The sequence below is a fragment of the Chiloscyllium plagiosum genome, unplaced genomic scaffold, assembly GCF_037043375.1.
Source record: "Chiloscyllium plagiosum isolate Xiang-an unplaced genomic scaffold, Cpla_swu_hap1 HiC_scaffold_12, whole genome shotgun sequence".
NCBI lineage: Eukaryota > Metazoa > Chordata > Chondrichthyes > Orectolobiformes > Hemiscylliidae > Chiloscyllium > Chiloscyllium plagiosum.
In genome coordinates, this window is record NW_028270150.1 from 38,825,258 (window position 1) to 38,848,012 (window position 22,755).

Sequence of the window (22,755 nt, forward strand, 5' to 3'; positions counted from 1 at the left end):
TCCGCTATTCCCTCAGCCACCTCCCTCAGAACTCTTGGATGTATCCCATCAGGGCCAAGAGATTTATTAATTTTTAGACATTTTAGCTTTTCTAGCACTTTCTCTTTTGTAATGGCTACCATAGTCAACCCTGCCCCCTGACTCTGTTTAATATTTGGGATATTACTCATGTCTTCCACTGTGAAGACTGACGCAAAGTATTTATTAAGTTCTTCAACTATTTCCTTATCTCCCATCACTGGCCTTCCAGCATCAATTTGGAGTGGCCCAATGTCTACTTTTCCCTTTCATTTGTTTCTTATGCACTGAAAGAAACTTTTACTAACACTTCTAATGTTGCTGGCTAGCCTACCTTCATATTTGATCCTCTCCTTCCGTATTTCTCTCTTTGTTATCCTCTGTTTGTTTTTGTAGCTTTCCCAGTCTTCTGATTTCCCAGTGTTCTTGGCCACTTTATTGGCTCTCTCTTTTGCTTGGATACATATCCTGACTTTCTTTGTAAGCCATGGCTGTGTAATCACCACCAACCTCTCCCCCCAAACCCCCATAAATCTTTCTTTTCTTTGGAATAACCTCTGAACTGTGTCTTCATTTATACCCAGAAACTTCTGCCGTCGTTGCTGTCCTGTCTTCCCCGCTCGGCTCTGCTTCCAGTCAATTTTTGTCAGTTCCTCTCTCATGCCCCTATAATTAGCTTTATTTAACTGTAACACCATTATATCTGATTTTGCCTTCTCTCTTTCAAACTGCAGACTGAACTCTACCATATGATCGTCGCTGCCTCCTAAGTGTTCCAAGTGTGTTTGAGCACAACAGTGTTGCTGCTTCTTGATCTCTATCAATAGAGCTGTCACATTGGACTTAAAAAAAAACTGTTTGCCTCTCTACACAGATGCTGCCAAGAACATGCTGAGTTTCTCCAGCATTTTCTCTTTTTGGTATCAAAGAACACACACTTGAAGCAGATGTACAGACAAACCCTGAATTGAAACAAATACTGAATTTTGAAGTGCTTTTTATGCAAAGATTGATTCTATGTTTATCAGTCAACAAATACCCACCCTCTGTTCCCAGCATTTCCCAGTGTCAAATGCTATAGAAAAATCTCCATAAACCAGTGTTATATGTTTGAAATCTGTCAGCACAACAAAAAGAGAGTATTGATGTTCATGCTATCAGATTGCCTCATCCATGCTGGAATGTCACCTGAATGTTCATCTTCAGTGAGCATGCTATATCTGAGGTAACGGATAGACAGCCAGTTATACGCTCCATTTCATTTCACTTCCTGTTGAAGACAGCAGTTGAATATAAACGCTGTTGTTTCTACAAAAGCATTTCATTGGTTGTAAAGCACTTTGAGGTATTCAGTGGTTATGAAAAGGGCTACATTAGTATATGGAGCGTATGTTCCCAATGCAATAATGGCCGCAGTGATCTGTTTGTGCACATGCAATCTCATCCAGGCCATCATGACAGTATAACATTAAATTTTAAACTAGTTGTAAGACACTGATTCAGAAAACAAACAATAATTATAACTAGTTTGTAATTTTCTTAGTGGAGCAGTAATTATCAGACAATAAGGTTCCACATGGTAGGCTACTGCAGAACACACAGAGGCATGAGAATGAGGGTTAATTATAAATGACCTCGATGAGAGTGGTGAAGGATGGGTTAGTAAATTTACAGATGACACTAAAGTCGGTGGGATTGTGGACAGTGCGAAAGGTTATTGCAGGTTACAGAGGGTCATAGATAAGCTGCAGCTTGGGGCTGAGAGGGGGTAAATGGAGTTTAATGCAGAAAAGCGGAAAACAGAGAGAACCATCTATACAACATATTCAAGAAGAACGGATACTCAAAAAATACAGTCCGCAGATTCCTCAAGAACAAACCACGACAAGCAGACCAAACACAGCCAGAAACTCTAACCACCTTACTCTACATCTATCTGGAGGCCAGACTTTTAACTGACCCCAGAGTATTGATTTGTAAAGAAGCTTACATCCTAATTATAATTGTTCCTGTGTTTTACTGGATCTTACAAATAGAGTAAAATGCAGAACTTAGAAAAATACAGCGCAGTACAGGCCCTTCAGCCCTTGATTTTGCGCCGAACTGTGAAACCAACCTGAAGCCCATCTAACCTACACTATTCCATTATCATCCATATATTTGTCCAATGACCATTCAAATGCCCTTAATGTTGATGAACCTAGTACATTGCAGGCAGGGTATTCCACACCCTTATTACTCTTTGAATAAAGAAACTACCTCTGACATCTCTCGTATATATTTCACCTGTCAATTTAAAGCTGTATTCCCTCGTGCTAGCCATTACCATCCAAGGAAAAAGGCTCTCACTATCCACCCTATCTAATCCTCTGATTATCTTGTATATCTCTATTAAGTCACCTCTTAACCTTATTCTCTGCAACAAAAACAGCCTCAAGTCCCTCAGCCTTTCCTCATAAGACCTTCTCTCCATACCAGGCAACTTCCTGGTAAATCTCCTCTGCACCCTTTCCAATGCTTCCATGTCCTTCCGATAATGTAGCGACCAGAACTGTAAACAGTACTCCAAATGCGGCCACACCAGAGTTTTATACAGCTTTAACATGAGCTCATGGCTCCAAAACTCCAAAGCTAACACACTGTAAGCCTTCTTAACAACCCTATCAATCTGAGTGGCAACTTGCAGAGATCTATGCAAATGGACATCGAGATCCCTCTGCTCATCCACACTACCAAGAATCTTACTATTAGTCCAGTACGCTGTGCAAGGTTTGTGAAGGTTTGTAGCTCAGGTTGAGGTTTAGGGTGTAGGTTTGCTCGCTGAGATGTAGGTTTGATATCCAGACGTTTCATTACCTGGCTAAGTAACATCATCAGTGGCGACTTCCAAGTGAAACAAAGCTGTTGTCTCCTGCTTTCTACTTATAGGTTTGTCCTGGATGGGGTTCCTGGGGTTTGTGGTGATATCATTTCCTGTTTGTTTTCTGAGGGGTTGATTGATGGTATCTAGATCTAAGTGTTTGTTTATGGAGTTGTGGTTGGAAAGGACAACGGAGAAATACAAACCTGTGTATACAGAAAACCGGCAAATACTGACCAAATACTTACCTATACCAGCAACCATCCCAACACACACAAACAAAGCTGTATCAGAACACTATTCCAACGAACCACCACACACTGCAGCACAGACAATCTTCGGAAAACAGAGGAGAACCACCTATACAACGTATTCAAGAAGAACGGATACTCAAACAATACAGTCTGCAGATTCCTCAAGAACAAACCATGACAAGCAGACCAAACACAGCCAGAAACCCTAACCACCTTACCATACATCAAAGAAGTTCCAGAAATGACAGCCAGACTACTAAGACCCCTCGGAATCCTAGTAGCACACAAACCCACCAACACTCTCAAACAAAAACTAACAAACTTAAAAGACCCAGTACAACCCATGGAGAAAACCAACGTCATCTACAAAATTCCATGCAAGGACTGCCACAAACACTACGTAGGACAAACAGGAAGAAAGTTAGCCACCAGGATACACGAACACCACCTAGCCACAAAAAGACACGACCCTCTCTCTCCCTCGTAGCCCTACACACGGATGAAACAAACCACCATTTCGACTGGGACAACACATCTATCCTGGGACAGGCTAAGCAAAGACATGCCAGAGAATTCCTAGAGGCCTTGCACTCCAACCACAACGCCATAAACAAACACATAGATCTAGATACCATCTATCAACCCCTCAGGAAATGACATCACCACAAACTCCAGGAACCCCATCCAGGACAAACATATAAATTGAAAGCAGGAGACAACAGCTTCGCTTCACTTGGAGGTCGCCACTGATGATGTTACCTAGCCAGGTAATGAAATGTCTGGATATCAAACCTACAGCTCAGCGAGCAAACCTACACCCCAGTACTCTGTATTCCTGTTACTCCTTCCAAAGTGAATCACTCACACCTTTCTGCATTAAACTCTACTGCCCCCTCTCAGCCCCAAGTGCAGCTTATCTATGACCCTCTGTAACCTGCAATATCCTTTCGCACTGTCCACAATGCCACCGACTTTAGTATCATCTGTAAATTTACTAACCCATCCTTCACTGCTTTCATCGAGGTCATTTATAAAAATGACAAACAGCTGTGGACCCAGAACAAATCCTAGTGGTACACCACTAGTAATTGAGGATGAATATTTCCCATCAACCACAACTCTCTGTTTTCTTTCGACTGGCCAATTTCTGATCCAAACTGCTAATTAACCCTCATTCTCATGCCTCTGTGTGTTCTGCAGTAGCCTACCATGTGGAACCTTATCAAATGCCTTACTGAAATCCAGATATACCACACCAACAGCTTTACCCTCATCCACCTGTTTGGTCACCTTCTCAAAGAACTTAATAAGGTTTGTGAGGCACAACTTACCTTTCACAAAACGCTGCTGACAATCCCTAATCAAGTTATTCAAAGAAAGAAAATTTACAGCCCAGGAACAGGCCCTTTGGCCTTCCAAGCCTGAGCTGATCCAAATCGACTATCTAAGCCTGTCGCCCAATTCCAAAAGAGCTGTATCCCTTTGCTCCCCACCTACTCATGCATCTGTCCAGATGCATCTTAAATGAATCTACCATGCCTGCCTCTACTACCTCTGTTGGCAACACGTTCCAGACACCTACCACCCTCTGTGTAAAGTACTTGCCATGTATATCCCCCTTAAACTTTTTACATCTCACCTTGAACGCGTGACCTCTCAGTATTGAATCCTTCACCCTGGGCAAAAGCTTGTCTCTATCCACCCTGTCTATACCCTTCATGATTTTATAAAACTCAATTAGGTCCCCCCTTAATCTCCTTTTTTCTAATGAGAACAAACCTAACCTACTCAACCTCTCTTCATAGCTAGCACCTTCCATACCAGGCAACATCCTCGTAAACCTTCTTTGCACCCTCTCCAAAGCATCCACATCCTTTTGGTAATGCGGTGACCAGAACTGTACACAGTATTCTAAATGCGGCTGAACCAATGTCTTGTACAATGTTAACATGACCTGCCAGCTCTTACACTCAACACCCCGTCCGATGAAGACAAGCATACCATATGCCTACTTGACCACTCTATCTACCAGTGCAGCAACTTCAGGGTACAAAGGATCTGCACTCCCAGATCTCTCTGCTCATCAACTTTTCCCAAGACTCTTCCATTTACTGCATAATTCACTCTAGAATTAGACTTCCCAATATGCATCACATTTGCCTGGATTGAACTCCATCCATGACTTCTCCGCCCCATTCTCCAGTCTATCTATATTCTCCTGTATTCTTTGACAGTCCCTTATGCTTAATGCTACTCCACCAATCTTCGTGTCATCTGCAAACTTGCTGATCATTCCAACAATGGCCTCTTCCAGATCATTAATGTATATCACAAACAACAGTGGCCCCAGCACTGATCCCTGTGGAACACCACTGGTCACCTTTCTCCATTTCAAGAAACTCCCTTCAACTACTACTCTCTGTCTCCTGTTGCTCAACCAGTTTTTTATCCACCGAGCTAGAACACCTTGCACACCATGTGACTTCACTTTCTTCATTCATTTACCATGGGGGACCTTATCAAACACCTTACTAAAGTCCATGTATATGACATCTACAGCTCTTCCTTTATCTATCAACTTGGTCACTTCCTCAAAGAACTGTATAAAGTTGGTAAGGCACAATCTCCCCTGCACAAAACCATGTTGCCTATCACTGATAAGCCCATTCCTTTCCAAATATAAATAGATCATATCCCTCAGTACCTTCTCCAGCAACTTTCCCACCACTGACGTCAGGCTCACTGTCTGTAGTTACCCTGAATATCCTTACTACCCTTCCTGTACAGGGGGACAACATGAGCAACCTTCCAGTCCTCTGTCACCTCACCTGAGTTTAAGGATGCCACAAAGATATCTGTCAGGGCCAGAGCTATTTCCTCTCTCACCTCCCTCAGCAACCTGGGATAGATCCCATCCGGCCCTGGGGATTTGTCCACCTTAATAACCTCTAGCCTATCCAACACATCTTCCCTACTTATGTCAACGTGATCCAGACTATATAAACTTCTATCTCTAATCTCAACATTCATCATGTCCCTCTCCTCAGTGAACACTGATGCAAAGTAATCATTCAGAATCTCACCCATTCTCTCAGATTCGACACACAGCCTTCCTTCATTATCCTTTAGTGAAGCAATCCTTTCTCTAGCTACCCGCTTACTTCTTATATAAGAATAAAAGGCTTTGGGATTCTCCTTAATTTTGCTCGCTAAAGCTATTTCATGACCCCTTTTAGCCCACTTGGTTCCTTGTTTAAGACTTGTCCTACTCTTCCGATATTCCTCCAGAGCCCATTCTGTTCTTAGCTGCCTCGACCTTATGTACACTTCCCTTTTCCTCTTGGCTAGTCGTACGATTTCTCCTGTCATCCATGGTTCACGAATCTTGCCCTTCCTATCCTTTGCTTTCAACGGGACATACCTATCCTGCGCTATCTTTAACCTATCTTTGAAAGCCTTCCACATATCAAATGTGGACTTCCCTTCAAATAGCTGTGTCCAATCCACATTTCCCAGCTCCTGCCTAATTTTGATATAATTGGCCTTGGCCCCAGTTTAGTACTCTTCCTTGAGGACCACTCGCATCTTTGCCTACGAGTATTCTAAAACTTGCAGAATTGTGGTCACTATACCCAAAGGAATCCCCCACCGCAACCTCTACCACTTGGCCTGGCACATTCCCAATTACCAGGTCCAATATGGCTCCCTTCCCACGTCAGACTATTGACATACTGCTCTAGAAAATTCTCATGGATGCTTCTTACAAATTCAGCCCTCTCCAGACTTCTGATGTTAAGTATATCCCAGTCAATGTTGGGAAAATTAAAATCTCCAATCACCACTACCCTGTTGTGTCTACATCTTTCCATAATCTGTTTACCTATTCATTCTTCTATCTTATGCTCACTTTTGGGAGGCCTGTAATACAGCCCCAACAATGTAACTGCACTCTTCTTATTTCTCAGCTCCACATATAATGCCTCACTATTCAAGCCGTCCATAATGTCCTCCTTTAGCACAGCTGTAATATCATCCCTGACCAGCAATGCAACTCCACACACCACCCCCCCACCCCCTTTTACTTTCCTCCGTGTCCTGTCTGAAGTCTCTATATCTTGGAACATTCAGTTGCCAATCATGCCCTTCCTCCAACCAGGTCTCTGTGATTGCAATAACGTCATACTCCCAGGCACCAATCCAAACCCTAGGTTCATCTGCCTTACACACTATACTCCTTGCAGTACAGTGGATGCACTTCAGGCCACCAGTTCTTTTGCATTCATTACTCTCTCTGCCTACTTTTCCCCTTATTAATGCCATCTTCATGATTCTTATAGTCTCCAGTCTCCACCTCACTATCCACTTGTCTTCTCTTCTAGTTCCCAGCCCCCTGCCACATTAATTTAAAACCTCCCCAACAGCAATAGCAAAAACTCCCCCAAGGACACTGGTTCCGGTCTGGTTCAGATATGTAATTGTTCCACCTTCCCCAGAACCGGTCCCAATGTCCAACAAATCTGAACCCTCCCTCCTACACCATCCCTCAAGCCACGTGTTCATCCTGCCTGTTTTTCTCATTTCTACGCTAGCTAGCACGTGGCACTGGTAATAATCCCAAGATCACTACCTTTGAGATCCTCCTTTTTAACTTCTCTCCTAACTTCCTGAATCCTGCTTCCAGAACCCCATTTCATTTTTTACTTATATCGTTGGTGCCTATATACAGCAAGATAACTGGCTGTTTACCCTCCCCTTTTAAAATGCTCTGCAACTGATTGGTGACATGCCTGACCTGAGCACCTGGGAGGCAACATACTATTTGCGGGTCCCGTTTTCGGCCACAGAACCACCTATCTACTCCCCTTACAATAGAATCCCCTATGACTACGGCCCCATGAGTCTTTTTCCTGCCCTTCTGAACAGCTATGCCCGCTACGGTGCCATGATCTTGGCAACTGCTATCCTCCCCTGATGAACCATCTTCCCCAACAGTATCCAGAACGGTATACCTGTTTTGGAGGGAGATGACCGCAGGGGACACCTGCACTGTTTTCCTACTCTTTTTCGGTCTTTTGGTCACCCATTCACTCTCCCTCAGCATTTCTAACCTGCGGTGTGACCAGTTCACTAAACATGCTATCCACAACTTCCTCAGCATCGCGGATGCTCCACAGTGAGTCCATCTGCAGCTCCAGAGCCGTCACGTAATCAAACAAGAGCTGCAGCTGGACACACCTCTTGCAAGTGCAAGAGTCAGGAACGTCAACCACTTTCCTGAGCTCCCACATCAAGCAAGGGGCACATGCCACGGGTCTGAGCTCCCCTGCCATAGTAAGCCTTAGCTTTATATCAACTAACTAAAACCAAACAATGCACTTAAATATATGAAAGAAAATAAAGTGAAAAAAAAAGCCTTACCTTACAGAGTCTTTTTCTTCTGGTTAGAGGAGTGCGGAGGCGGTAGGGAGATACTACACGCATAATATCTTGGCTTTAGCCGCTGCCCAAATATACACTAATTCCTTACCTTCTGGCATCCTCCTGATCTCCATGTCACGTCTGCTCTATCTCCCGCTGCTCCTGGACAGGAAAAAATTCTTTCTAGACAGTCATAAATCCTATCTCTTATAATCCTTTCCAACACTTTACCCACAACTGAAGTTAGGCTTACTGGTCTATAATTACCAGCGTTGTCTCTACTCCCCTTCTTGAACAAGGGGACAACATTTGTTATCCTCCAGTCTTGTGGCAGTATTCCTGTTGACAATGGTGACATAAAGATCAAAGCCAAAAGCTCTGCAATCTCCTCCCTACCTTCCCAGAGAATCCTGGGGTAAATCCCATCCACGAGAAAGTGAGGACTGCAGATGCTGGAGATCAGAGCTGAAAATGTGTTGCTGGAAAAGCGCAGCAGGTCAGGCAGCATCCAAGGAGCAGGAAAATCAACGTTTCGGGCATGAGCCCTTCTTTAGGAAGAAGAAGAAGCCCTGAAGAAGGGCTCATGCCCGAAACATCGATTCTCCTGCTCCTTGGATGCTGCCTAACCTGCTGCGCTTTTCCAGCAACACATTTTCAGCTCTAAATCCCATCCAGCCCAGGGGACTTATCTAGTTTCCAGAATTGCTAACACCGCTTCCTTATGAACCTTAATCCTGTCTAGTCTATTATCCTGTATCTCAGCGCTCTCCTTGACAATAATTTCTTTTTCCTTTGGGAACACTGATGAAAAATATCTATCTCTTCGGACTTGACACATACTTTCCTCTACTGTCCTTGTCAGGCCCTAATCTTACTCTAGTCATTCTTTTATTGCTGACATACTGATGGAAATTTTAGGGTTTTTCCTGATTCTACCTGCCAAAGACTTCTCATGTCCCCTCCTCGCTCATGTTAGCTCTCTCTTTATGTCCTTCCTGGCTAACTTGTAATACTCATGCACCCTAACTGTGCCTTCATGTCTCATCTTTACAGAGTCCTCCTTCCTCCTCTTGACAAGAGATTCAACTTCTTTAGTAAACCACAGATCCCTTGCTTGACCACTTCCTCCCTGGCTGACAGGTACATAATTATCAAGGACATGCAGTAGCTATTCCTTGAACAAGTTCCACATTTCAATTGTGCCCATTCCCTGCAGTTTCCTTCCCCATTCTATGCATTTTAAATCTTGCCTAATTGCATCATAATTGCCTTTCCCCAGCTATAATTCTTGCCCTGTGCTATGTACCTATCCCTATCCATCACTAAAGTAATCACCAAAGTGCTCAGCTCCCTCCAAACCTAACACCTGGCCTGGTTTATTAGCCAGTATCAAATCCAATGTGGCCTCGCCTCTTATTAGCCTCTCTATATACTGTGTCAGGAAACATTGGATAAAAACTGACCCATCTAAGGTACTCGAACTATAGCACTTATAGTCAATATTTGGGAAGCTGACATCCCCATAACAACTACTCTGTTACTTTTGCTTCTATTCAGAATCATCTTTGGAATCCTTTCCTCTACTTGTCTGGAACTTTTCAGGAGGCCTATAGAAAACTCCCAACAGGGTGACCTCTCCTTTCCTGGTTCTAACCTCCCCCCCTTACTACCTCAGTAGATGAGTTCCTCATCAAACATCTTTTCTGCCACTGTAATACTATCCTTGACTAACAATGCCACACCACGCCTTCCTTTAGCACCTTCCCTGTTCTTATTGAAACATCTAAACCCCGTAATCTGCAATAACCACTCCTGTCACTGCTCTAACCATGTCTTTGAAATGGCCACAACATCGAAGTCCTAGGTACCAACCCATGCTGTAAGTTCACCCACCTTTTTCTGAATGCTTCTGACATTGAAACTGACACACTTCACGCCATCTTCTTGCCTGCCGGTACACTCCTATGACCTTGAAACCTTATTCATGACCTCACTGCTCTTAACCTCCTGTATACTGAAGCTACAATTCAGGTTCCCATCGCCCTGCTGAATTAGTTTAAACCTACTCAAAGAGCATTCGCAAACCTCACCCCCCTCCCACCCAGGATATTGGTACCCCCTCTGGTTCAGGTGTAGATCATCCTATTTGTAGGCATCCCACCTACCCCAGAATGAGACCCAATTATTCAGGTATCTGAATCCCTCATTGTGTACCAGCCCTGTAGCCACAAGTTCAACTGCTCTCTCTCCCTATTCCTCACCTCGCTAGCACGTGGCGCGAATAACAAACCAAAGATAATAACAATGTCTGTTCTCGCTCTAAGCTTCCACCCCCGTTCCTTGAATTTCTGCCTTACATCCCCATCCCATTTCCTCCCTATGTCGTTAGTACCTATGTGGACCACGACTTGGGGCTGCTTCCCCTCCCCCTTAAGGATCCTGAAAACATAATTCGAAACATTATGGACCCTAGCACCTGGGCAGTAATACACCAAACTTAAATCTCTCTCTTTCCTACAGAATCTCCTTTCTGTCCCCCTTAACTATGGAGTCCCCAATGACTAATGCACTACTTCTCTCCCCTCTTCACTTCTGAGCAACAGGAACAGACTCTGTGCCAGAGACATGTCCCTCATGGCTTACCCTAGTAAGTGGTGTCCCCCCCTCCAGCAGTATCCAACACAGTATACTAGTTATTGAGGGGAACGGCCACAGGGGATCCCTGTGTGGTCTGCCCATTAACTTTTCATCCCCTGACTGTACCCCAACTACCTTTTTCCTGTACCTGAGGTGTGACTACCTTCCTGTAACTCCTCTCAATTACCCCCTCAGCCTCCCGAATGATCCAAAGTTCATCCAGTTCCAGTTCCCTAACACGGTTTCCGAAGAGCTGGACTTGGGTGCAAGTCCCACTGACTTTTTGAAGTCAACAGGGACACTAGTGGTGACTATTACCTCCCACATTCTACATAATGAGAGTGCAGCTGCCTAATATCCATACCCACTGTTCTGAATTCCCAAGGAATCTATCGAAAAAAATAGTAACCTTACCAAATCGGTGCACAGAGCCTTTTGCTTTGGTTGGAGGAGGAGGATTGGCGAGTGACACTGCCTAAGTAGTGTTCTGGGTAAAGCAACCGCCTAAACATATTTCCTCACTTATCAGCCATCCCATGCCCGCTCCTGCTCAGCATGCACTCTGCCTATTCACAAGATTAATTTACCTTCCCAGCAGCCCCTGGGTCCTCACTCTCACCATTCTTGCTGCAAAAATGGAGGCCGCTGACTCAAGGTAAGTTTTTTATATGATTCATTTACCTTCTCAGTTCACTGGGAATTGCTAATAGAACACAGTAGAGAAAAATAAGCTTTGGTTAGGAGAAAAGAGTGAGGATGGGTACACAGGTCGTTGCCAGGTAAACAGAGTTGGGAACCGCTGTTAATGATTTAGTGCATGTAATGAAAACTATTGCTATTTGGTTACTTGTTTCCTGATTGAAATGCATTTCAGCACACCAGACATTTTACTTTGTGCTCCATTCAGTCTGGTACAACTGTCCTTTCACAAACGCAGACTGTATGCTCCATCTTACAATTATGAGGAGTTGGACTGGGATGGACAAAGTCAAAAATCACATGACACTGGGCTATAGTCCAACAGGTTCATTTGAAACTGCAAGATTTCTAACTGATTAAAGATTTAATAGCCATCTAGGTTTGTTCAATACATTTGCAGAAGTTGTATAATCCTTTGATCATTTACTATAAATTTTGTGTCCAATGTATTCTCTCTTACTAGCTGCCTACATAAGGAGCGGGGGCTCCAAAAGCTTATTGTTTCAAATGAACCTATTAGACTATAACCCAGTGTGGTGTGATTTTTGGCTTTGTCCATCTTACTCACGTAAATACAGCCATAAACGCAAGACACTTTTCTCTCAGTATACAAATCTGATTCAGCAAAGTCAATGCAAGGTAAGCTCAAGCTGGAATTATAATGGTCAGCTGATCAGCTCCAGCCCATATCATGCACTCCGTCTGAAGTTGAAATGAAAGTTCAGCAGGTCCAAATCTAATAACATGGAATGAATTATTGTAGCTTCCATATTCATTTTGATTTAGGCATCTCCCCCTCTCCCTCACCCTTGATGTTTTCCATTGCCCTTCATGGGCTTTGCATGTATGTCATTCAATTTGAAAATATGGGCGATTTACTAATGGCAGTCAGTAGTTGGGGAAAAACATAATACTGGGGTGATTTGAGGATAGGAAAAGAAATATTCAGATGTGTGTGAGAGCACTTCTGGATTCAGAAAAGACATAAATTGGTGCAGTTTAGAAGGCTCTTGTGGTGTAGTGGTAGTGTCCCTATCACTAACCCAGGACACTGAGGTTCAAGTCCCACCAGTCTGGCAAAATATCTCTGAAGGAGTTGATCAGGAACTATATGAAATGCTGTAGTTCAGAACTTTATGAGTGAAAATGGGATTCTCTTTCAGTTCGCATTTTCAAACCACAAATTGAAATATATGAAAACCACCAAAATAATCAAGACTTCAGTTTTCTGATATGCAAAATAGTATGTGTAGTAATGTGTTTAATGTGTACTGAATTGGAACAGAATTGGTCAGACCTGAATCCATCACGTTCACACATTTATGCTGGATTAGTCCTACTTGCTGTATATAAGCAAAAAGACCAAAATGCTACTTTACACGGAAATTAAATTATATTTTATTCAAAAAAATGCTACAAACCCCTGCCTATTTGTATTAAGGGATTATTCCATCATCTCCTTATTTATCTTTCCTCTAATATACCAAATCTTCAGTGTAATTGTCAATGAATTTTAAGTATCTTACTTGTATGGGGAGAAGGCTCGACCATTACGTACATTGGTGATCTGGGCAATATGCTCTTTTTGATGTTGACACCACTGTAGATATAAATATATCAAAAGTTAAGTCATTATAATAATGTCATGATTAATAATACAATTTTAGTGCAAAGGTATTATCCATTTTAGTTTAGTTTTAAACACACACAGTAGACCTTTTCAAGCAAGTGAAGCAATGTACTTCATTTGTGGTACATTTCGATAACACTGCAATATTACTATGTTTTCCAAGGAAGAGAAAACTTACAACATCTCAGTTGAAGTAAAGGCAGTAAAGCTAATAGATAGAGTGAAAATTGAAAGGAAGAATAGATTGGAAATATTGACATACTGAGAGTAGATAAATTATTAGGTCCAGAAGCCTAGAGTTCCAGGTTGTTAAAGGACATTGGGGTTGATAAATAGAAAAGGCTTCCCATAAACTTCCTAGATATAGGGAAGGTACCAGCCAATTAGAAAGTGGCAATGTGACACCTCTATTCAAAAACAGTCTCAGGACATTCCCAATAACTACAGATCAGTCAGTAGAAAATACGTTTTTAGACAATTTCAAAGGGAAATCAGAGATTAATTGGATCTCCAATCCAGATTAGCTTGTTGTTAATGGTAACACCCAGGCTACTGAAAGTGCAAGATTCAGTAATAGTAAAGCAATTGAACATCTTGAGATAATAGGTTTTCATTAGCTGGAAATGGTCATTGTCCAGTACTTGTATTACCTGCCACTTATCAACACAAATCTGGATGTTATCTAGGTTTTTGCTAAGTATGGACACAAACTGCTTCATTATATGACAAGTCATGAACACTGTGCAAACATAGTGAACATCTCCATTTCAAACCTTATGTTGGATGGAGGGTTATTGATAATATAATTGAGGATGGTTTGGCCTTGAATAGTGCCTTGAAGAATCCTTACAAACATGTCCTTAGGCTGTGCTGATTGACTGATCCTCAAGCAGTCTTCCTTTGCACTAAGTATGATTCTGAACCACTGAGAAATTGCACCCGATTGCCAATGACTTTGTCTTTAATGTCATATTTGAATGTTCCCTTGATGTCAAAGACAGGCAGTCTCACATCACCTTTGGAGTCTATTTCCTTTCAGCATGTTAGGACTAAGTTTGAAATGAGATCAGGGACTAAGTGGCCTTGGTGGAATCCAAAATCCATTTCAGTGAGCAGATTATTCCTGTTTATAGCACAATTAAAGACACTTTCTATTTTGTTGATGATCGAGAGCACACCAATGGGGTGGTAATTGATCCAATTGGATTTGTCCTACTTTGAATGGACAGGACATTCTGGGCAACTTGCCATATTGTTGACTCGATGCCAGTGTTGCAGCAAAAACTGGAGCAGCTTGGCTGTGACTTGACTGGTTTGGAGCACAGTTCTTCCGTACTGTTGTAGGGTAATGTTCAATATTCAATGCCTTGAGCCATTTATACTGGGATTTGTGATATCCAGGACCGAAGGAGGAGGCTAGGTGCATCATTCACATGGCACTTCTGGCTGAAGAAAGATGTCAGTGCTTCAGAGTTGACTTTTGCATTAATATGTGGGATTCTCACACTATTAAGGAAGGGAATATTTTTGGCCCATGTTAGATATTTAATTGTCTACTACCATTCATGAATGGATGGGGCAGGACAATGAGGGTGAGTGTCCTTGAGAGGGTGCAGGGAAGATTGGCCAGAAATTCAGTTTTAAGATCAAGTTGGAGAAGCTGGAGTTGAACTTCTTGGAGCAAAGCAGATTGAGGGGAACTTTGATAGAGATCAAGCATATTAATGACTAGTTTAGAAAACAAAAAAAATCACACAACATCAGGTTATAGTCCAACAGGTTATTTGGATGTACAAGCTTTCGGAGCGCTGCTCCTTCATCATGTTTAACATTCCCTCCCTCTGCCACCAGTGTGCACTGTGTAGTTATACAGAATGTACTGCAGCAACTTGCCAAGACTTCAAAGACAGCATCTTGCAAATCTGTGATTTCTGCCATGTAGAAAGACTATGGTTCATTTGAACAACACTAGATACAAATTCAAGGCACATACCATTCTGACTTGGAACCATATCCCTGTTCCCTCATCATCACTGGGTCAAAATCTTAGAATTTTATCTCGAAAAACACAAGGGCAGTTCAGGGTGGGCACTAAATGTTGGATATGATGGAAATGCTCACATCCCATGGATACATTATTGACAATTACCATTCTGAGTCTGAAATGTCAGGCAATTTTAAGGCCATTGCTTAGTCTGTAATGAGGAATATCTCAACTTTCTCAGAGGATAGTCTCTGATAATTCGTTACTCAATTTCCATTCTTTTTTACAGTGAAAATGCATCTGAACTTTCTTAAATTAATGAAAGCTACAAATCAATGTACCAGCAGAGATTGTAAGCACTGTTATATTCGAGAAAGTACTTCAAGTTCAACTTTTTAAATGATTTTCCCATGTTAAGGAGGCTGGTTCTATATTTGGTGTCTGTTATAATCTGAGTCAGAAAGAAAATTCAGAAAACAGTTACAATCAAAAAAACATTAATTGATGTACCTTTGGAAAAAATGGTTCTCTTCTCCAATTAAGAGCTTTTTCACATAATCTCCTTTAAAATGGTTGATACGAGCAGAGCAGGGAAGCTTCTTTGGTTTGTAGCAGAACCAGGGCTCCCCAGTCCTGGGATCAGTAAAGTTACAGAGTGGCTCAGTTTGAGGCAAATATAGATTACATACAGTGGTCTCTGAAGCACCCTGATATTTGAAGGTACTTTTTAAGTACACTCTTTCTGGCTGTTCCTCACGTAGTCTTTTAAGTGCTTGGATCCCTTCACTGGGATGAACTAATAAAACAGAAACTTCAACTTTCCCCGACCAAGATAAGTTAAAATTGATATAGTAAAATCCATTTTGGTTGTCTATAACAGTTCCTGCTGAACCAGCTTTTAAAGCTGGGGTGTGGATCCGAGCTTGGAGATAGTCACCCCCATATCGCTTTGGGTGACCTTCAAAATCATACATCTGCAGCATCACTTGTAGCTGATCTCCCACATAGAAAGTCTTTGCAGAATTTAAAATTACAAAGTGACTGTATGCTGGGTTGCTGCTTTTCTGAAAGGGCACAGCAGAGTTGGGGGGTTTAGGCCATTCGATCATTTTCATAAGGAATGTTCCCTCTGATCTTTCTTCAGGGGTGAAGCTGTGAATCTGGTAGCCACGTTGTATCAGCCTGTCTGTCCAATGGAGATTCCTTGTCTCCACTTTCTGCCTCATGGTGTGATTAAACTTTGGAACTGGATATCTTCTCCGATACGATGCAGATCCAATAATTGCAGTTTTATCGTACTAGGAAAAAAGCAAATCATTTTTCATACATAATTGAGAATTCTTCAGAATAGCACTATCTTAATTAAAGGGTTATTTAATTAAATGCAACAGTGATCATTCATTCATTTACATACTGCAACTGAGCTCAGGAGAGGAAACAGGTCATCAGAAAGTCTAACCCTTGACTCGCAGACAGTGCAGTGATCTTCTCCTGCAAGTGATCAGGCCAGGAAAGTTCCCAATTTAATTCCCAGACTGTGCTGAGTTGATTTCCGCACTGCTGAGATAGTGAGAGGAAAATGCCCAATCAGTTTGTGTTCCCAATTCTCACATTGCAGTGACACTTGTTCGAAGAGGATGAGGCATAGGATGAGGCATAGGATGGGCAACAGACCTGGTCTTCTGTTTGAGGCTCTGCTTCAGGTCAGGTGACTTGTAAGTGAAGGTACTTGATCTGTCTGTAGAACTGCATCTCAGCAGTATTAGTTCTCATAACTTCAGTAATAATCTCAAGACATTTCATGTAGCCATTTCTCAATTGATGCGTATCCTTTATAAGTGTAAGAGTTTCTGTCTATCATGTTTGATAAACACCAAGAACTTTGCCACCAGTGAACAATAGCAGCCTGTTCATGTCATAATCAAAAGACAAACAGGCAGATTGTTGATTTTGTGAACTCAGTAATAAAAGAATGACAGAATGACGAAAGTTAAATTAGGGCCAGTCAAGGATAATAGTGGGAAGTTGTATGTGGAGTCAGAGGAGATACGGGAAGCACTAAATAAATATTTTTCGACAGTGTTCACTATAGAAAATGAAAATGTTGGCGAGGAAGATAAAGAGATACTTGCATCTAGACTAGAAGAGATTCAGGTTCACAAGAAAGAGGTATTAGAAATACTGCAGAGTGTGAAAATAGACAAGTCCCCTGGGCCGGATGGGATCTATCCTAGGATCCTCTGGGAAGCAAGGGAAGAGATTGCCGAGCCTTTGGCATTGATCTTCAAATCATCATAGTCTACAGGAATAGTGCTGGAGGACTGGAGGATAGCAAATGTGGTTCAAAAAAGGTAGTATAGAGACAACCCTGGTAATTACAGACCAGTGAGTCTCACTTCAGTTGTTGGTAAAATGTTGGAAAAGGTTATAAGAGATAGGATTTATAACCATCTAGAAAAGAATAATCTGATCAAGGACAGTCAGCACGGTTTTGTGAAGGGTAGGTTGTGCCTAACGAATCTTATTGACTTTTTTGACAAAGTGACCAAACAGGTAGATGAGAGTAAACCGGTTGATGTGGTATATATGGATTTCAGCAAGGCATTCGATAAGGTTCCCCACAGTAGGCTATTATACAAAATGTGGAGGAATGGGATTGTGGGATACATAGCAGTTTGGTTCAGTAATTGGCTTGCTGAAAGAAAACAGAGGGTTGTAGTTGATGGAACATGTTCATCTTGGTGTCCAGTTACTAGCAGCGTATCGCAGGGGTCGGTGTTGGGTCCACTGCTGTTCGTCATTTTTATAAATGACCTGGATGAGGGCTTAGAAGGGTGGGTTAGTAAATTTGCGGACGACACTAAGGTTGGTGGAGTTGTGGATAGTGACGAAGGATGTAGTAGGTTGCAGAGAGACACAGATAAGATGCAGAGCTGGGCTGAGAGGTGGCAAATGGAGTTTAATGTGGACAAGTGTGAGGTGATACACTTTGGATGGAGTAATCGGAATACAAAGTACTGGGCTAATGGTAAGATTCTTGGGAGTGCAGATGAGCAGAGAGATCTCTGTGTCCATGTACACAGATCCCTGAAAGTTGCCACCCAGATTGACAGGGTTGTTAAGAAGGCATACAGTATTTTGGCCTTTATTAATAGAGGGATTCAGTTCTGAAACCAGGAGGTTATGCTGCAGCTGTACAAAGCTCTGGTACGGCCACACTTGGAGTATTGTGTACAGTTCTGGTCACCGCTTTATAAGAAGGATGTGGAAGCTTTGGAAAGGGTGCAGAGGAGATTTACTAGGATGTTGCCTGGTATGGAAGGAATGTCTTACGAGGAAAGGCTGAGGATCCTTGAGGCTGTTCTTGTCAGAGAGAAGAAGGTTGAGAGGTGACTTAAGAGAGACATACAAGATAAACAGAGGGTTAGATGGGGTGGACAGGGAGAGCCTTTTTCTAAGTATGGGAATGGCAAACACGAGGGGACACAACTTTAAAGTGAGGGGAGATAGGTATAAGATAGATTCAGAGGTAGTTTCTTTACTCAGAGAGTAGTAAGGGTATGGAATGCTTTGCCTGCAACGGTAGTAGGTTTGCCAAGTTTAAGTGCAATTAAGTTGTCATTGGACAGGCATATGGACAAAAATGGAATAGTGTAGGTGGGATGGGCTTCAGATTAGTATGACAGGACAGTGCAACATCGAGAGCCGAAGGCCCTGTACTGCGCTGTAATGTTCTATGTTCTATGTTCTATGTTCTATGTTCCAGTCAGTTGATATAATATCTGTTGTTTGATACAATGCACTTCTGTTTCATTGCTTACATTTCATAACTAGAGTAAAGGGAATCAAAGGCAATCATATGAGCATTGGATGTTTATTTAGAGGGAAATTGTGTTAAAGTGTTTGGGGAAATGCCGAAGACTGGCGCGATGATGCTCATTTGAAGAGCCAGTGCAGATATGATGGGCCAAATGGTCTCCTGTGTTGCAACCATTCTGTGATACAATTCCAACAAGATATATGAGTGCAGCCTAATGCCTGGCAGGCTCTTGTGATATGCATGTGGCTTTTTTAGATGGAGAGGCAAGAGAATTCAAGAGGGCGGTGCCGAGTTGGAGGGTTTTATCTGGGATGAGGTGGGGGTTTTAGATGGACAGGAGGGACATTTCAAGAGACGGAGGCCCTCGTGATGTGAATGGAGAAGATGTGTCTCTTTCTGAGAAAGTTCATTGACCTATTAGTTCCATTTTGACTTCAGAGCTGATAGTTCAGGGATCAGTTCACTTGAGGACCATTTGTCTCCCAACAGCAAAAGCTCATTTAGTTCAGTCTAGGGAATGGGTCAATTCAGTAGTAATGATTTTCTAGCCAACGTCATCTCTAGGTCAGGAGAATTCAGAATAGAAATCTTCGTGTTCTTCAAAATGAAAAGGTTTAGGCTATCAAACCTGTGAGAGTTTCATGCAATTAGAGTCACAAAAGAATTGTAAACTTCAGTCTACTGTTCCACAAAAAGAAAATGGAAGAGCCACTTAAGTAGAAACTTAAAGAGTTGAGACAAGAGTACAATTTTGATGGACTTGAGTTTCTGATGGCATTGGAAGAAATGTTGAAACATTTTTTTGATGTTTGTAATAAGAGTCTTCTAAAATAATGTCTCCATTCATATTTCTTGGTTCGTTTTAACATTCCCTCTGTGGAATAACACTAGTTAGCATGCCATTTATCAAACAAGATTTCATTCTTGGATCTAACTTGCCCATTATTACCATTAGCTGGCATCATAATAAGGAACAATGTGGCCTAAATTAGAAGAAGTCTTTACAATAATTGAACAAATTTGTTACAAAGAGCCAATTTTGTCCTAATAATTTGTAAAAAGTGAAGTTGCCAAAGCACAGATAACATGTGGAAATGCCAAATAGCACCCAGTGAAGCAAAAATCAGATATAGTTTAGAGTTTATTATGTCGAAGACAAAGCATGAAAAGTTATAGGGTATCAGTATGAATAATTTCTATGGGAAGTTCATCTTACATTTCAGCAAAATTCTTAAAAGTTTGCTGAAGAAAAGCAAGAAATATGAATGGATAAAAGAATGTCATAGGGTCAGAGAAGGCTTTGCTACCCACACTGAATTCCATGGTGTCAAATTATGTGGAGAAACTGAAATTACAATAGTTTGGTGTAAAACAGAAAGTGCTGGAAATACTTAACAGATGTCACAGACTCTGCACAGAGAGAAACGAAGTTAATGCTTCATTTGGAACATGCCTCTTCTGCAAGATATTGATCTTGTCTTGTGGTTATCCACTTCACACCAGATATGCAAACCACACTCGACCTTTTCAATTTTATATGCAACTTTATCCCTTCTTGAGTATTGCCAGAACTGAATTCATACCTAGTTAGTCGTAGGTTTTACTTCCCTTATATGCTGAAAGACAGTTTGCTAAGCACTTCCCATACCTATGCTGCCATACACCTCTCTCAAAAAGTTACAGTCAGTTAGGAAATCCAACATTGGAAAAATTGCACCAGCTCAGCATTCTACAAAATATGGTTTGAAAACAAAGACCACCACAACATAATGAGAAGGGTCACCAGATCCAAAATGTTAACTCTGATTTCCCTTCACAAATGCTGCTAGACATACTGAGTTTTTCCAGCAACTTCTCTTTTTGTTTCTGATTTACATCATCTGCAATTCTTTCAGCTTTTGTTTAGTACAAAGCAGCTATTGCCACCTGACCCCTATGCCAAAGCGAGAGTCAGCCTACATATCATTGTTACATGAAAACTGCAAGAGAAATTATTTTCCGTCTTCGATGAGATTACTTACAGAGTGGAAACAGGACCTTGGCCCAACAAGTCCACACCGACTCTCCGAAGAGCAACCCACCCAGACCCAATCCCCTACATTTATCCCTTCACCTAACACTATGGGCAATTTAGCTTGGCCAATTCACCTAACCTGCACATTTTTGGATTGTGGGAGGAAACCAGAGCACCCGGAGGAAACCCACGCAGACACGGGGAGAATGTGCAAACTCCACACAGACAGTTCGGGAATTGAACTCGGGTCTCTGGCGCTGTGAGGCAGCAGTGCTAAATTATATCAGAAGTCCCGCAATTGCATCCTTCAGATTCAACAGGGAGATGATTAAACAAGTACTTGTGTACAACTCCACATCAGTTCCTTCAGCATTCAGTCTAAACTCCTGCAAATTGTGATGGACTGGCCTGTTTGCCTGGAAGGTTAAAAACTATCTCACTCACCAGATCCTTTTTTCTAAACTCACACATGACCAATGTTCCAGGCAAGAACACGGAACATGCTTCCAAAACTCCCTGAAGCTTGCTTGAAATGTGGAATCATTGACTTTAATGGACTATAACAAGCTTGGACAAATTGTTCAAGTTCATCAAACTGCATCTTGAGTCATAAGGTCATAACATGCGGCAGAATGGCAACAGAGAAGGAAAGAAAAGGAAGCAAATCGTGTACGCCAGATCCCAATATCTCATTAGATATCCGGCCCCATGTGACCATAGATCTGTGTCAAGAATCAGCCAGATTAGTCATGTGAAGATCTCCAGAACAAAAACTTGCGACTCTGAGTAGAGAACATTCTTGAGTCTCGAAACAGCCAATGACAATGACCTGAAATAAGGTGGGTGGGTGGGTCGGGGTGGGGGGGGGAGGTGGGAAGCAATGGGAGGGGTGGAGAGTGAAAGACAAAATATCTTTGTCAGATCAATGTCAGGCACGTCCCAGCAGGCCGTCAATGAGAGAATGGCCAGACATCTGGAACATTCTCACTATGCAGGGAGTAAATATATCCTCACAGGACCCAAACACAGAGAAACCTCGGTCCTTGATTCAAAAGGCAGCATGTGAAATAATTAAAATGGTATTTGGCAATTGAAGTGTCTCAGCCTGAGAGACAAACTATTCCATTTTTAAAGGCTGTTACTTTGAACCTTGGTGAATATGATCAGTTTCCTCTCGACATATTGATGATACCATTCTACATACCATTATGCCATACAAATTCAGAATCAGGAGCAGTAGAGCTGTCAATACTAGCAATGTGAAGTGGGAGGGACGTATGGAAAAGGGGAGATTAGCTTTTCTTGTACTTTGTTCCTCCATGTTGTAAGGTCACAATGAACTCATGTGTTGTAAGTCTGCAACAAATAGATAAATAAATTTAATATCACTTTATGACTAAATTTGATGCTATTCATTGAAG

General features: G+C 42.0%; 1 protein-coding gene across 7 annotated transcripts in view; it reads right to left on the reverse strand.

The window, feature by feature from the left end:
* The window catches only part of LOC122555270 (NXPE family member 3-like), a 75,384-nt gene that overhangs the window by 35,151 nt on the left and 17,478 nt on the right, over positions 1-22,755 (reverse strand). For 4 of the 7 annotated variants that reach the window (XM_087992692.1, XM_087992694.1, XM_087992693.1 and 1 more), the window contains 3 exons: positions 22,539-22,690; positions 16,011-16,798; positions 13,413-13,486 (listed from right to left, as the gene is read on the reverse strand). In XM_087992692.1, coding sequence (XP_087848818.1) covers positions 13,413-13,486; positions 16,011-16,798; positions 22,539-22,655 — 979 coding nt within the window. In that variant the 5' untranslated portion in view covers positions 22,656-22,690. Of the gene's footprint in view, positions 1-13,412; positions 13,487-16,010; positions 16,799-16,914; positions 18,046-22,538; positions 22,691-22,755 lie in introns of those variants that run through there. The other 3 variants (XM_087992696.1, XM_087992697.1, XM_087992698.1) reach the window with 2 other exon arrangements.